A 16910-nucleotide genomic window follows, 5' to 3' on the forward strand; every position below is an offset into this window, starting at 1 on the left:
CCTGAAGCTATTGGCTTGAGGTTACTTTCCCCAGAACTAATCTTCCTCAGCTACCCAAAATCTAATCATTTTAGAGGGGAATCAAGAGCCATCTTAGCTTCAAAAGTAATAACCGAGGATAGTTCTTGTGTGATTGTATAAAAACTAGGCTGAACTTTGTCTATGTGTGAGTCGTTTTGTTCCGTCTTGCTGGCTTCCCCTCTCATCTCTACTTAAAAACATATTTAGTGGTGGTGCTGGGCACCACTTGGGTTTTTATGTCTGGTCTGCAGCTGAGGAAAAGCTGCTGTAAAGCTGAACCCTTAGAGCAAAGGGTTCTTTTTACCTACCATGTAAGTTTTACGTAAGTTTACATAAGTTACATGGAGTCTATTGCATGTATTTAGGTTTAAAATACTTATAGGCCTCCAAACAACACAGAGGGTCTTCTCACATTTTTGCACGTATTTTCTTAATTATTATTTATTTTTGCTTATGCCTATATGCTTTAATAATTTCTCAAGAGATCTATTAAATTCTGCATGTTAAATGCGGAACCTCTAATACTTAGTGTAAAACGCACTTGTTCCAGAGCACAGCTGAAGGGGGAGCACTTAAACTATTTTTGAAGACTGTAGGTATTTTTGTCATTAAACGGTGAGACAGAGGCAAACTAAAACCGTTTACAAACAATTAAGTTCGAAAAATTAAAAGTAAAAAAAAAAAAAAGCTGTCATGAAGTTTAATCCATTGGTATACCAAAAGGCAGATGTGACGTGTCTTGAGTACTGGAGTTGTGCTTAATGTTCGTGTTGCTTATGCTTATTCTTGCCTTGGTTACTTATGAGAGACTTAACACGCAGCTTTAGAACAAAACAAAACAAAAAAAATTTGCACTCGTTTTTCCTCTGCGCCCTTTCTGCTACTGGATTTCACTCGCGAGGCTTTCTTTGGGCAGCAACACAGAACTTGGTGTCAATTTGCAGGTACTTTTTTTTCTCATAGCCCTCAGTGGCTAGTCTGTCACAGATCCACCCATAGACTTCCTTCACTGTGAAGCAGCTATTCCCTGCCTCCTCTTCCTGCTAGCATTTCAGTCCAGAAGTTAAGGAGTTTGAAGCTTGAGACTTCCTTGAATTTCTTTTGTAACAATTGACGCTTAGTCAAGACTGGAAACAATGCTTCGGGTGATTGTGGAATCTGCTACCAATATCCCTAAAACCAAATTCGGGAAACCAGATCCTATTGTGTCTGTTATTTTTAAAGGTAAGGAAAATTGTCATAAATACACTCAGGGAGGCGGTTTTCTGAAGGATAGTGTGCTAGGTAAGTATTTGAACATCTGTGAAAACATGTTTTCCTGAAGTTAGATCTGATGTAACTTTAGGGAAGACTTTTTAATTAGAGGGACAGGATTACCTGAATGAGGTTTGAACTGGGTGGAGTGCATTGGTCTTTTCTGGCCAGTAGTGCTTCTGGTTTCAGCATCCACGTTTTACAAGCTTTTGCAAAGGCTTAGCCCTTTGCTTTAAAAACCCAAATCTAACTGCTTAGATAAATCCACTTTTAATTCTGGAATTGAAGATTACCTTGTTTTCCATCTGAAAAAAAAATATTCCTCTGTCTTGATTACTTTGCACAGCCAATGCTCAGTTACACCAATTGTTATTGTGACTGGTTTATTGTTGTTAGTACCAGCATGTTGAAAAACAGTAGTACCATTAATGGAGGGGTTTGGTTTGGTTTGGTGTTCATAAACTGAATTGCTCTTTAAGATTTTGCCTGTTGAGATTACTTAATTTAAAATAAAGATTTAGGAAGGAAACAACATTTTACACTTTCATTGCTTGTCAGACACATGCGGGAAAAGCAGAAAGTGATAAAATTAGAATTTATATGTAAAACTAATTATATTTTACAGTATATTTCACCTGTTGCCATCATTTCCTTGCTCGGAAACCAAACTGTGACAAACGGTCATCTTAATTCCTGGTGACCTGGTTTCCTATCTGTGCACTGAAATGGAAATGGTATTTCCTGAAGTGTGAAGAATCATTGCAGGGGTTTGTCACCTTTAGTAACCAAATCTGAAATGATGACCTTTTGCTGGAGGCTGGAAAAGGACAAGGCAGTGCACATCCAGTATCCTAACTTCCAAAATGAAAAGTTTTCAGATACTTCATCTCAGCATCAGAAAGATGTGATATCGCTCCATTTCTTTTCTTTTCCTACTCTTTGTCAAGTCTGGTTTTTTACCCCCCTGTGTGTTAGGGCCTGTCTCAGTAGCTTTTGGAACTTCCTAATTCTGAAAACACGATTTTATTTGCTCTGCAAAAAGTGATGTTACCGATGTACTGCAGTTTCTCTGGTTTGTTCCATTTGGTTTTGCTGCTTCTTAAGGATTCGTATTTGCTTTCCAGTTCCTTGTCTTTCTCTTTGTTTTCCTGTCACACCTTTGCCTTTGAGCGTTACCTCTGTTCCTGCAGTTTCATGCTCCAGAGCTGGTTTTTGCTTTCGCTTCTTTATGCCTTAAGGGTCTGTTCAATTCCTCCTTGTAATCTTTTGTTCCTACTGTGTGCTCTAATACAATTCAGTTTACCTAGTAAATACAAGCTCCAGATTTATTTTTTTCTTCTGAATTGCTGGATTTGTTTCTCAGTCCTTCAGTTATCCAAACACAGGAATTGGGCCACGGATGTGAAAGGAATGAGTTTATGTTTATCCTTTAAGTGTTGTAACTGGGATTTTTGATGATCACAAACATGCTTAACCATTGTCTTAAATACAACTTCATGATTGTGACAGTTTTTTAGAAGGATATTTAATTTCTCATTATACTTGCCACTTCTTTTTATGTGTTTTTTCTACATAGCAGCAGTTTGGTTTTTTGCTTTCTCTCCAGAGCGGCCCAGAGCAGGCCAGAAAATAACAGGCTTTTGCCAGCTATTGAGCAGCTCTGATGTAATTTGTAAGTGGAGTAGCTGGTTGGCAGGAGCAGGGACATAGGGATCATATCTAAAGTATGTTGAACTTCTGGCTGTTTATGTTTATAAATGCTTTTTTATATACAGTCTGTGCCCCCTCACACTGTTAGTTTGAGGAGGTGGGAAACCAGTCTTATTTTGGGGAAGGCATATGTCAAAGGACAGCAGACTTTAAGAGTAGTCCATACCCACAGTAGCTCCTGGGGGCATAGAAAACGCAAGGGAGATTTTACTTTTCAGACTGGGAAAAACGCAGGCATTTCAGGACTTTGGCCATAGCCCTGCAGCATATTTTCATGTTCTTTCTTACTCTGGAGTATTCCTGGAGAAGTCTCAGAGAACAGCACTCATTTGACAGAAAATTGCTGTGAAAGTTGATGTTTCAGGAAACAGTGTTTTGTTGGTTAGCTTCTTCAAACTTTAACTTACAGCCTTTGCTGATGTCAGGTGCAGTAATTTTAAGACTTCAGTGGAAACACACAGTATGTCTCAGGATTAGACCTTCACTGCTCTGCTGTGAAGAAGGCGGCCGTGATCCTACAACTGTTAGTATGTGGGTGGCTCTGCAAAACTTTATATGTTAACACGCATATGTTAGTATAGTTTCATAGAATCATAGAACTATTAAGGTTGGAAAAGACCTATAAGAACAGACTTCATCAAATTTGTACAACTAAGCTAGCTGTAGATGATACAGTCAGTACAATTAAGACAGTGACGTATATTAGGTAGATATTATGAGGAAATAGGCAGCGGTTTCTGTTGTGATATTTACAGTAGAGGGGTTTTGTGCAAGCATTTGACTTTTCTTGTTAACACATTTATGTTCAGTCCAGGGGGATGGAACTTTTCTTGTATTTACTTCAAGGAGAACTCACTGTTGAAAGAGAGCTACACCCTGAGAGTAAACAAGTATTGCTGTCTGGAACTGGGTGCTGCTAATGCAGAATTCAGAGTTCATCGTCACTCTGTGTGAGACAAATTATTAGGCAAATTAATATGAAAAACTGTTCCCCTTGCTGAAGTGGCACTAAGCGGTAATGATTAAACCCGTTCAGTGCTTTTGGTTTGTCAGATTCTTGTCTTTGGGCATAAAAATTGACGCAATTGCTTATATGTGCAGTCAATACTAGGACATTTAGTTCTTTGATCATGCCTTTTGACTGCCTCATTCAGCTTTATGCATTAAAAACTGATGATGAAATGGCATTCAGTTTGACTGGGCCAACTTGAATAAAAATTCTTTTTCCATTTGTGCTTAATCTAAGAGCTTTCAGCAGGCCTGCAGTGGGTCATAGCTATGTTAGTTGATATTTCAGTGTGTGAAAGAAGGGAGCATTAGAGTGTAATTATTCACTAAATGTGTATTTTCTGTTTTGCAGAGAATTAAATTACCCTAACTTTAATTTTCTGGGTTTTGGAGGTCTGCTTGTTTGATCCTGCAGCTGCTGCCACCGTGCAATCTTAATTCTTCATTCACAAAAGCTTTATGGAAAACATAGTGAAATGAAATGTGATTCTCTCCTGAATCTTAGACTTAAGACTGTTTTAAAAGAGAATGTTTGCTTCAGCTATTCCCCACCTGCTGAAATTGATAAAAATGCTAGTTCTAATGGAAGAAAAAAATTAAGATGTGAGCATCTGTTGTTTTGCTGTACTGCAGTTCTCTTTCCAATTTATTATTATTTAAACAGCTCATCTTAAACGATTTTTTTGAACACTCTGTCATCTCATTGACTAAGTTCTTATTATATTAATTTCCAATTGAGAATATTAAACAACCTGTGGTAGTATAATGCCTCTATCAAGATAAAGCAAATAATGATTTCTTCTGCAGTACATTATTGTAGTTAGTTTATAAAGAAACAAGTATATGGAGTGTCCTGCAGGTATCTGTTATAATTTCTTACTCTTATTTCTTGGTAGGGCCAAACTAAAAATGGTGACTGGCCGTATCTCTCAGTTTATCCTGATGTGGTTTACAGTCTTGGCTACTGTAGCTGGATTCATCACCAGTAGAGGAAGGAAGTCTGAGGACCTGAAACTGTGTGAGCTCCTGGAATAACTGGGCAGTCCACCTTACCCTGCTTGGCAAAGATTTTTTTTTGGTGTGAAGAAGAAAGCTCTTTGCCAGCTGTTTAAAAAACACACACACCCCCCCACCCAGTGCATTAAAGGAAGGATTAAAAGTGTAATAAAAAGACAGACAGTGATGTGAAGAAAATACATGCAAGTATTGCAAGCTTGAGGAATGAGAGTGCTATACTCAGACTAAAATTACAACAAAACCCAATGCAAGCTGTGTTTCCCAGTGTTTTTCACCAACTTTCACACAAATGCATAACACAAAAAGGTTTTTTTTCTTAGTTTCATCTAGAATATGCATATTGTTAGTGGAATAATGAATCTTACTCTTGTTTTTTTGAAAATGGATAGTCCAGAGTGGAAAATTACCTCCTTCTCAAGAATTTTCTTGACTGTTGCTCAAGCCAGGGCTTTCCTTACCTGACAGAGTTACATTTGAGCTTAGGCAGGGATCATAGGACTTTTATCCATTCTGTCAGTATCATATCCAGTTCTGTCAGGGTCAGGCCTGTGATTGACTCTTTCCTTTGCAACTGTCCCTTTTTTCACCAGCACTGAGATCTTTTCCCTGACTCCCAGCTTCTATTTGTAGGGGGACTTGGAGTACCAGCGCCAAACCGCAAATGCTCTGGGAGATTCCATTTTGAACGTGCTTTGCCTCCTATTAGATAACATGAAGTTGAGTTTCTCTTACTAGCATGTTAAGTAGTTCTTTGTTCTGCAAAATGTAAGTCCACAGCATGGTATGTTATGAATGCTCTTTCCTTTGTGGTGTGATGTGAGTCAATATCCTGTATAAATTGTAGACAATTCCTGTTACATAAATATGAGTCAGTTCTTGCAATCTGCAGTATGGGCTGACGTTTTTTCTTTCGGTACTTCCCACTCTTGTCCAATAAAGAAAGGCACTGCACTCTACTGCTTGAATAGTGGGTATATGAACCTGCCCATGTGGCATATCTTTACCCTTGCTTCCCAGGCCTTTGCAGTGTTTTCCTGGCAAAGTATAGCCATAACTTGTGAATAATAAAAATGCTATTACCTTTACTGTAGTCCTTAAATACAAGGAGCGTGTCTGAAACTTGGTCTGCTTGTGGTGGCTGAGTATTTTATGGATCAGCAGTTAGTTTACTGACTGCACTTAAGTATACTTACTTGTTATCATCAATACATGCAATTTCTGTTTAGAGAGCTACCAGTGTTCTTTGGTGCTATTGTGTGTCCTGTCAAGACTTGTTCTCCATCGGACCTGTATACATACCATGCAACTAAAAAGTAAAAACAAAGCCATGGCATGTTACTTGCTTTGAACTTCTTGTAGGAACAGAATTCTGTTTCCCTTTCTAATAGCTGAGGGGGGCCTGCAAAGGGCCTCTGCTACACTTGAGTAGTGGTATTCCTCTCAGGAGAAGAAATTTTAATTTAAATGTCACACTATATATAATTTACACCACACCCCACACTCTCATGATTTGTAGGTCGAACAAATGCAAATTTGAATACGAAGTATGGAAATTTTGTCATTTTTAGGCTACAGTAAATGTCAGTGAAGTGATCTGCATAACCTCTGGAAACCATTTTTTCAGGAAGGACTGCATTTCCTGTTAAATGCATGTGTACTTCTGCTAATACTCGTTCATTTAAAGTAGAAAGTGCTGGCACTGGAAGCATACCTTCTTAAGATTGTTTTTCTCCAAGTGATTTTATTTCAGAGTTAAACACTTATAAGTATTTTATAACTCAGATATGGTGAATGTGTAACACATTTTCTTTACTCCTGAACTTTATCACTTTGAGGTCACTGTTTAGTTTGATGTCTCCAAGTCTTTCAGTCTGTCTTCTTTCATCATCGCTGAAGTTGCAGTCAAGGGTCATAAAAGGTAGAGAAACCTAAACATTAATTTTGCTTTGTGGGAATACATCTAGCTATGCTTAAACAAAACAAAACAAAACAAAAACAGAATAAAAGGCCTCAACTACTAAAATTGCACAGGGCACTTTTTGATTGTAAAACGTACAGCTACTGGTAAAGGCAAAAAGAATTGGAACATTTTGTTTAAAGCTCAAACTTTCTTTTGAAAAGTGAAAGGAAAAATTATTATATTTGTGTAGTGCTTTAGCGAAAATGGATCATCACACTTTGTTTGTATTTGCAGATGAAAAAAAGAAAACAAAGAAAATTGACAGTGAACTTAATCCTGTTTGGAATGAGGTAATTTTTTTAATCAATTCTTGTTTTAAGACAAAATTGTCTTTAAGACAATTTAATTTAAGACTTGTAAAATTGGTAAGTCAGTTTCTACAGCTGTGAATATTGGTTAGAAACAGGACCTAGTGAGATGTGTTCTTTCAAGGTGTTAGTAAATGCAGGTGAATGGATTCATCTTGCGCCATGTATTACAATTCATTAAGTAATGTTTTTATGTAAAAGTAGATGGATATTGGTGAGTTTGTGGCCTGGCTTTGTTCCCTCTTACTTTGGACCAAACGATATTCAGCCATTGCTTAGATGAACCCTTTATTATATACTAGGAAAAACTCTACAAAATTAGAATGAATCATGTATTGAAGTTCCTCATGGTTTATTTATAGGACCGTTCCTGTTTTGCATCTTCAGTAATGGTTTTCTTGGCAAAAATGTTTTCTTAGTAGTGTTTTTTCACAACCAGAAATGAAGGTTAAAGATTACTCTTTCATTTTGTAATTAGGAATGCAAAGAAAGGGAACCTACAAATATTTGTCTAAATTCAACAGCAACTGACTTCAGCCAGTGTTGTAGGGGAATAGTATCAGAACTTACGAATCATAAGAAAATACTTATGTTAGTGTGAGGTAGTGGAACTGCAAAAGAGGTTATGGCTCAGTATTAAGCAATTTAGTTCTTCTTCTGTTATTGTTACTAGTAACTAGCAAATCAAGAATGTGCTATGAGCGTGTTCCCAGATTTTTAACTTTGTTTTTGCAAATGGGCTGGTCTGTCTCTCACTAAATGCAACATTTATTTCTGAATAATTTTGTTGTATATGCTACTCTGCTGTTTATTAATTTACACATAACTTGCAATTATAATTTGGTTTTGCTCAATTTTTTTGTTCAGATTCTGGAATTTGACTTGAAAGGAATTGCTCTGGATAATTCATCTTCCCTGACAATTATTGTGAAGGATTTTGAAACAATTGGACAAAACAAGTATGTTCTTCCCCCCCCCCCCCCCCCCCACCCCCCCCCCAATATTAAACACAACTTTCAATACAGAAGACCAGGGGCAAAATGGAACTGACAGTTGCTGGGAAGAAATGATGGATGCAATTAGATGGTTTCTGATGTAATACCTACTTGTAGCCTATAAGCCATTGGGCTTTCTGTCCCTTATCAGTTGGATCATTACTCTCAGGCAAAGTGTCAGCTTGCTTTTTATACTTCATTTCTTCATTTTAGACATGCTGAAGCTAAATTCAAGGAATTTTTTAGGCATTTAAGGCAGAATTTGGGTAAAATTTAGATCTCCTCACCTATTACTGTCATTTGAACACCACACATTTATTACTTGTAATAAAGGTCCTTGTGTTATTAAATTTATGCCACTACAGATACCGGGGGCAGGTTGTCGTCTTGCAGAATGGTGCAGGACAGTACACAAGACTACTACACATAATAAGTGCCCAGAAAGTAGTTCTGAATATCTCTTGGCATTCTCAGAGCACAGCTAACACAAACCACCAAAAAATTACAACATGCAATTAAGGCTCTTAACCATCTTTAAAAATCTCCCCAAGAGGCTATATTTTAAGTCATTTATTTCAGTCTTGCCTAGGAACAGCGGAAGCCTAAGTTCAATTTCCTATCTTGTCTGGAGGGATTGAAGTCCTTGTCTCGTCTTCTGGGAGACTGACCTAGTCATCAGGATAAACATGTTGGATAAAATACAAAAAATGTCTTGGGAATGGAATCTGAGTTTCTGGTTTTTGAGTGTCCTAGCTAGTGGGGTCTATGAAATGTCATGTTCCTACTGTACTTCTGGCCCAATGAATCATGAGTTCTCTGCACATCATTAAAAAGCTTGAACTTGAACACAGAAATAAATTCCCCAAGATCAGCTTGCAGGACTCTTTTCTGATATCAGATGTGAGAGTAATTTCTCTCAGACTGAGAGCGGAAATCAGTCTGTCTCCAGTTGTTGGCTGTTAACGGCCTCAGGCTCATTGCATACATGGAATATTGGCCATGTTGTTTCTATCACCTCTTCTGGATGTATTTTATAAATATTGTTTAAAAATGAATTGAGGATTTTTTTCTTTGATTGGTGGTTTCGGTTTTTGTTTTGTTGGTTTTTTTTAAAGAAAATATGTAGTTTGCTATTAAGAGAGCCTTCTGTGAAAAATAAATTTAATAACCCTTGCAGAGGAAGAAAATGGATATCCAGCTTCCCATTCCTTAGAGGAGGACTCTAGATTGTTATAAAAATGGTGTGGGAGGCCACTGAGAATTGCCTTTTCTGGCATTCATTTCTGGGAAAGGAAAGGCAGACACTCCTGCTACCAGTAAAGGATTTAGAGTTTAGGTCTTCAGCAGATAGAAATACCCATTTTCATGATGCCTGTAACATGCAGGAACTTAAAGCTCTTTCCCTCCTGCAGCATTTCTGGTTTGGTTAGTGCTGTTAGTGCATGTCGATAGGCTCGAATCCTACTCTAAAAGTCTAAACTCCACCAGTGCAGTATGTACAGGACCTACATACCTAAAATTGGGTTCTGGATTTTGCAGCCGTCTAAAAATCAAGTATGATGGGATCTAAGGCTGCAGGTCTTTTTGTGTGTAGTCGTCTTTTTTTCATTTGTGAGAGGCTAAAGGAAAGTTTCATTCGTGCAGTTGTTTGTTGAGTCTTCATTGCTCTGACAAAAACTTCTTCATGTGGTAATAAGACGTTTAGTTTTAGTTTTGACAAAACCAGGTTTTATGATTAATTTTAGAGAACTGAAGATAAACATGTAGCTAAATCTATGTGTGCCTGGAAGGATATCACACAAAACACAAATAGATTTCCTTCAACTAGAAGACGAAAAATGTATCTAGTTTGTCTACACATGAATTACAGCAGGAGAGGTGCACAAAGCGTATGATTTTCTGGAATTTTTTTTTCTTTAGTTTAATTTTGCTGTGGAAGACACTGAGAAAGGAGCCACCTTGAACTAAGGCATCCATCTTTTATATGAAAGGAGATGACACTATAAAAATTTTTAGAGTACGGAAATGGTGTCAGGTGTCCGTGTTGGCATTAAAACATTTTTTTATCGATTTATACTCTTACAGAGTAGGAACATGTAATAAACAAACATGCAAGTAATTAAGGTGTCTTGTTTGGCTAAATTTAAGAGTAATTTCATATCTTTCAAACTTTTTAAAGTAAGAAGAGATTTGTTTAATTAATGTGAATTGAATTAATAGGACCTTTTGACTGTAGCCATTGAAAAAAAAATGTGGCTGTGAAAAACTAAAGTGGTATATATGGGATCACTAGAACTCAATTCACATTCTATTAAAAAGCATAATATATAAACTTTAGTAAAGCTGGAGGGTACTTCTTCATTTTGACCTGGACTTTGAGGTTCCTGCTGTATTTGTGATGAAACAAATACATAAGACAGACTCTACAAGTTTTATGTGGTTCTGAACACATGATGATAGAGATTTGAAAAAACCCCACGTGTCAGGAGTTGTGTGGGATTTAAGCTTTAATTTAATACCAGAACTGGAGATGAACAGGACACCTTAAAGCAATGCATACAGATCATCTCAGTGAAGAAGACAGACATTGCCAGCTGAAATTCTTAGCAACCTCTTGTGTTCTGCATGCCATTTGTTTTATGACTTGTCACACAGAAATAAACCTGGTCCCCAAAATCAATTGCAGGAAAAGGGTACTGTCTTGGGTGGCAGCAAGCTAATCAGAAACCTTTTCTTTTCAATAATATGCAGCAGGGATAGAGTGTATTATTTTGTGTTGAAACATGCTTGTACTCAAAGCTCTGGCAAACTCTAGGAGTTCTTTCCTAACAAGCACAACAAGATAAAGCTTCATCAATGTGTTTAATCTTTAGCTATCTCATAGTGGTTAAGACCTGCCTATCTCTGCTTAAATCATAGGACTTTTGTCTAAAAAGGTAAAGATACTTATTTGGATAAGCATCACTGATAGGGAATTTGCTTAAATCCATGCAGAAAAAAAGAACAGCTTATCAAAAATGAGATGCCAGTTCCCTACTTTTTTGTATAAAGTCCTAGATTTTAAACAAGGAGCTATTTCTCTGCTGCACTCTCACGCTCTTTTTTGTCAATGCCAAGTAGTGTCGGCTGTTGCTGTTTTGAAAGGGAGTATGATATTACATCATCATCTTTCCTTTTTTTATTTTTTTTTGGTGGCAAATTTGGGTATTTTATGGCACTGAGTTAGGCATACATTCATATTTATTGATAGTAGTCCACTTCCATTGTTAGCTTTTCTTTACTGCTTTCTGCCTACTCCTAATATGTGAATTCAGTTTTTTGCAATACTCCAACAGCTCCATTGTAAAATCACTGTGGGTCAAGCCAATGCCCTCAGATCTTTCATTCCTGAGATTCCGGTAGGTCAGTAAAGCAGGGATATATTGCATGCCTCTGACTTTAGTGAAATCCCAGAAACCCCCCAACTTGATAGAGGAAAGCTTGCCAGTAATCAGAATCTTTTAATGGATTTTATAACGTATCAGAAAATAAAGGAAGGTGCTTATCTGAAGCCCGTAAAATGTTTCAGTCTGTACATGGGTTCAAGCAGGCATGTGTTGGATTTTTTCCAAGTCGTATTTGTAAGTATCGTCTGGACTCATATTTTTAGTGCTTAACCCACAGCGTGCGCAAATGCCTATTTGTTTTGCTTGGGCTGGTGCACTGAAAGTTGCCTGCCGCTTATTTTGTGTTCAGTTTAAAAAGTAAACCAGTAAAATTCTTTGGAAAGTTACTTCCCTGTATAGAGCTGTGCAATAATAGATGTAGTCCATACCAAAGACAGAGCAACACCTTCAAAGTAATGCTCTTTGAAAATAAATCCTCAATAACCACCACGTATTTGCGGTGTGTCGTGTTCGGAAGGGCTATTGGCAGGGAAACGGGGTAAGGAGTTGAGAAGTGGGAAATACATGAGCAGGCTTCCTGCCTGTAACAAGATAATAGGAACCGTCATCTTGGATTTCTTTCTACACAAAGCACTGTAACAGCAGATAAGATTTGGTATCAATGAGCATCCACATTTAGACAAAGGAGCGCATGAAAGAGGGAATGTGGAATAAGTTTCCCACATATTACTTGCATGTATGCATAACCTGTATTTCCGCAGTTACTGCTTCTATTTACTAATACTGAGTTTGAGAGAGATTTAGGACTACCATATCATAGTTTTGCCATTCTTTCACAGTATCCTCTTTTAATACTTCAGAAAGATTCTGTAGCTAGGCACATGCCCACAGCGGTGCAGCATTCCAAAAAGATGCTCGGTGGAAGAGTGTGCAAATGACACTCCCTTGCTTTGTCTGCATGCTAGTTCAGGATTGGAAGGATGGAGTACGATGCCTACCTAAGGTCCTTACTACTGAGAGCTATTGTAATGACAATTTAAAAAACAAATGGGAGTGGGGGAGTAACTGATGGACAAAGTTGTATTAATTTTTACATGTAAATTTTATGTGGTTAACTGAACTGCAGTCTTTCAGAGATAAAGGCCCATTATTTCAGAAACCCAGTGTTTGCCATGTGCTTTTGACATTATTCATGAGCAGACCCATCGACCTGGGAGGTGTATCTGGTGTTTAAGCTAAGTGGGATTTGAGTCTAAATCAATAATCTTTCCTTTAGAGGTTCATGTTTTAATATATTCTACTTTAAAGTCCAGATTGAATTGGGATTTTTTTTTTAAGTGTAAAGGGTACGTTGAGGGGACTGTATTGCCCAAGAAAGAGCACTGAGAAGAAACTACACCATGTCTTTGGCTTTATTTTCTCTCTTTGGGGGGAAAATAAGCAGTTGGGATTGCTATTGTTATTTTCAAGGTAGAGGCAACTTCTGCTCAAACATTCTGTCACCGTTCTTTGCAGCAATGTAGATGAGAAGCAGAACAATGTGTTTCCCAACCCAGCTCCCTCTCTGTAGCTGCTCACTCGCAAAGCTCCTGGCCTGTGCACACTCCGCTGTTCCCTGCACTGTTACTCCAGCCTAGTTCTGGGCACCTGGTCCGTTGCTGCTCCTCAGAGGTGACTACAGAACCCATACTCTCCTCTAGAACAACACAGCAGAGGATTGCAATAAAACCCATGATTTGTTACAGCTCCTAGAAACTTACATAGCTGTTCATCCCACCCATTCTTACACTGACGCTGGAGGAGGAGCACAGTGGATGTTATTCTGGTTTTAGACTGTGCCAAAACACTTAACTCATTGCTTTGGAATGTTTCTGTAAATCAAGCCTGGAAGAACATTTGAATATTTTTCTGTTTCTTTTTTCCTGGAGATAGAATTTACTGCTTCATTTACAGGATCACTGAACTTTTGCAGAGAGATTAAATGTGTGCTCTTCATGGTAAAAAGACACAGTCGTTGGAAATTATAAATAAAGCAAACCACACTGGCATGTGTGCAAACAGACCATCACAGCAATAAACTAGAGGGGACTCATGTGATCCGTGCTTAGCTAGATTTTCCAGCATAAAGATGTTTGAAAAGAGAACACATCTGTTTTCTGTTATGTCTAATACTGTTAGCAGAAAGATTTCAAACTCTCAGAACCCAAATCCTCCTGCAGTTAAGAAACGAACAAAAACCCCCCAGTAACTTCAGTTGTCCCTGTGAAGTTAAGAAAAAAAATGTTAACGGCAAGTTAGACTAGTGTCTGAATGAAGTAATTTTCATTCTAATTGAAAGAAAATAGGGATTATGTGTTTCCTCATGTTTTTTGCATAGTTCGTAACCTTGCAACACAGAGGAAAAACAGATAGGGTACACCCTTTCCTCCAGCAGGAAAATGCAGCCACAAATGAACAGTGCAGCAAATTATTTAATCACGTTTAAGTATTTTCCATAGTTAAATAAATTCTAGATTGTTTGAATCCCCCCACAGCTGTACCCTTTTGTGTGGCTTCTTTTCGACATCAGCGTGGCTGTGCGTGGTTGCAGGTCTGCCTTGCATACACTGGATGCAAGATCCAGCCTGATTAAGATTCAGTTTTGGGGTTTTCTGCCTTGTACAAAATAGTATCCATGCCTTGTTTCTTTTTTAAAGTTTGTTCTTGCAAAGCCTATTATCAGTTAACTAAAGAAGATAAAAATAGTTGGTTTGCTCTTAAAAAACATTTTAGAACACAGCACGAATAACAGAAGGTGGGTGTTGGTCTTGTAGCACAGAACCTATAATGGAACATATACACTGAGAAAGAAAGGTTGAGTGAGCAATTATAACTGCAGGGGTCAAGCTTGCTGATGAGAATAATCAGTGTAAACGTCTGCCAAAATAAACCCTTAAAAATAAGTCAAAAGAACGTAAATGCATGGCTCCCAGGGGATTAAAATCACTGGGCTTCCAGTAGTGTTAGTATGTGAGCAGCTGGAGGACTAAAGAATTTATTATAAGTTGCTACCTTCAAACAGAGGAGGAGCAATAAAATGGTTGGTACTGTGAGTGAGCGTTCCTGATCCAGGCATGGGTGTGAAGTTTCACTTCTCTTGGTTATTTGCGCAGCTAACAGGAAGTGCTAACCACAGCACTAACGGATTAATTAGCTTTGGCACAAATGCAACACTGTTTAATACTTGGTCTTCAGTAGTTCTTTTATTTCATGCTGAAAAACTATTTCCCTTTGATTACTGGGGGAAGGTATCATAGGCTTAGTATTGATAAGGTGTATTTGAAGTGATTTAAAATCTGCTTCTAAATGTGGACTTTGCGGTTATTTTTGGTGTCTTATTCAGTGGTAGACCAGAGTGTTTAAACTGCATCGTGGCAGGGCAGGCTTTTTGCTTTACTTCTGCAAAGCTGGGAGGGTTTAAGAGACCTGGCTGACTGGGCACTATACATGTCAAGTCTTAGGGATGGCCAAAAAGGTACTGTAGCAAAGTTAAGAAGAAATACTCGTTTGCTGTCTACTGCAATAACAGCTGATGAGCAGAAGTTCAGAGTATGTATTGAGCTATTCCAAAAGCAGAAATTATCCCCCTTGATGGTGTCGAGAGACCAGTGTGATCTGGAATTAAATGGGCAAATGTTGTCTGCCTAGGCCACGCTGAAATAGCTCCAGGAAAGAGCAGTGTCCTTTAGGGGTGAAGAGGTGACAGAGAGTCTTTTCAGCTGTGCTGGAAGGAAAGGACTCCTTGTCCCCTTGAAAGTCATGACTTCAGAGGGAGATCACATGCAGTCCTGCTTGGAGGTAGAAAGTCTTCAGAGTTCAGAGGAACACAGCAACTTCACAGTAGTCATGCAGAGAACTGGGGGTCTAGTTACATACCAGAGGTGAGTACAGTAGCAGAGCTTGCAGCAAAGCACTAAATAGCAATAAACTGTTAATGGACATGGTGTCACAACAGCTGCTGCTGTCTGAGTTAGCTGACTTGGTCTTACCCGACTTAGCCCAAAGATTAGAGACATGAGAGAAGCACCTCAGGAAAAAGGCTTTCTCCAAGATCTGTGCAAGTGACAAAGATGAGACCCAGCAATGACCTTGAGGCATTCCTTGTTACTTTTGAAAATACTACTTCAGCCATTGAGTAGCTGCATGATCAAAACCAGACTGGACGTGATCCTGGCTGACTCTACTTGAGCAGAGGAGTTGGACTAGATGATCTTGAGTGGTCCCTTCCAATTTCATCAGTTCTGTGGTTCTGCTAAGGGGGTGTGTGTGAATCATCCCAAATCCAGTGAACAGGACCATTTGGGAAGGCAAAGGCTAACTGCCCAAAGCTTAGAATTTGGCTAAAGCTTAGAAATAGGCTAAGAAGTGTTTAGGCCGAATATTAGATTTCTCATGCTTGCTAGAGTGGAAAAAGACTGCACGCTATTGTTGCCCAATCTGTTAAAGGAGGGGGAAACAAAGAGGCAACTAATAGCAAGCAAGTAGTCTGTGTAACTGACTGCCTCTTCAATCTTCTGAAGGTGATCAGAATTTTAAAAAATATTACCATTTATTCAAATGTGTGCACAGTTATTCTCACAGGACAGATGAGGATGTAGAAATGGAAATTTACAGTGGAAAATTTCAAAAGCACTACTGTTGAGCAGCTGATCTTGAGTTAATGTCAACAGATGGCAGGGTGTGGTTGTTGAAACAGTCATCCAGATTATTTGAGACTGGGTGACTTCTGAATTTCTTTTTGGAGTTAATGTAAGTCACTCCAGCTCATATCAAATTGAAATGGCAAGTCTACAAAATTTTTCTAAAAATGTACACGGGAAAAGATTTTCTTTGCCCTTCTCTAGAATCAGATTTGACCTAGCTGGTTTTGGGTAGTCTTGTCGGGTTTTTCCCTTCTATGATACCTCAGACTATGTATGTTTCTCTCTGTTATTCTCAAATGGGTAGGCATACCCACAGTTGAAGAATTTGGGGAAAATAAGAATATTTGGAATTGAAAGGTTTTATTGATTAATTTTGCACTGAAGGAAGAAGAGAGAAGGGAGGTTGGTTTCTTTGAGTATCCAGCTGTGTAAATTAAATTCAAGCATTTGTTCCTTCCAAATGTAGGAATAGTTTCCCATTTCCTTATATTTTACTTGCTTTCAAAGCTATTAACATATTAGACCCCAGTATTTTTCTCTCTTAACTGCTTCGGGATTTGCAATCATTA

General features: G+C 38.2%; 1 protein-coding gene across 2 annotated transcripts in view; it reads left to right on the top strand.

The window, feature by feature from the left end:
• Nucleotides 1–1007: 1007 nt before the first annotated feature.
• MYOF (myoferlin) overlaps nucleotides 1008–16910 on the top strand; it is a 73241-nt gene continuing 57338 nt past the window's right edge. For both annotated transcript variants that reach the window (XM_075107938.1, XM_075107939.1), the window contains exons 1-3: nucleotides 1008–1245; nucleotides 7205–7260; nucleotides 8146–8237. In XM_075107938.1, the coding sequence (XP_074964039.1) occupies nucleotides 1158–1245; nucleotides 7205–7260; nucleotides 8146–8237 (236 nt within the window). In that variant the 5' untranslated portion in view covers nucleotides 1008–1157. The remainder of the gene's footprint in view (nucleotides 1246–7204; nucleotides 7261–8145; nucleotides 8238–16910) is intronic.

The sequence above is a fragment of the Phalacrocorax aristotelis genome, chromosome 12 (genome assembly GCF_949628215.1).
Source record: "Phalacrocorax aristotelis chromosome 12, bGulAri2.1, whole genome shotgun sequence".
Lineage (NCBI taxonomy): Eukaryota > Metazoa > Chordata > Aves > Suliformes > Phalacrocoracidae > Phalacrocorax > Phalacrocorax aristotelis.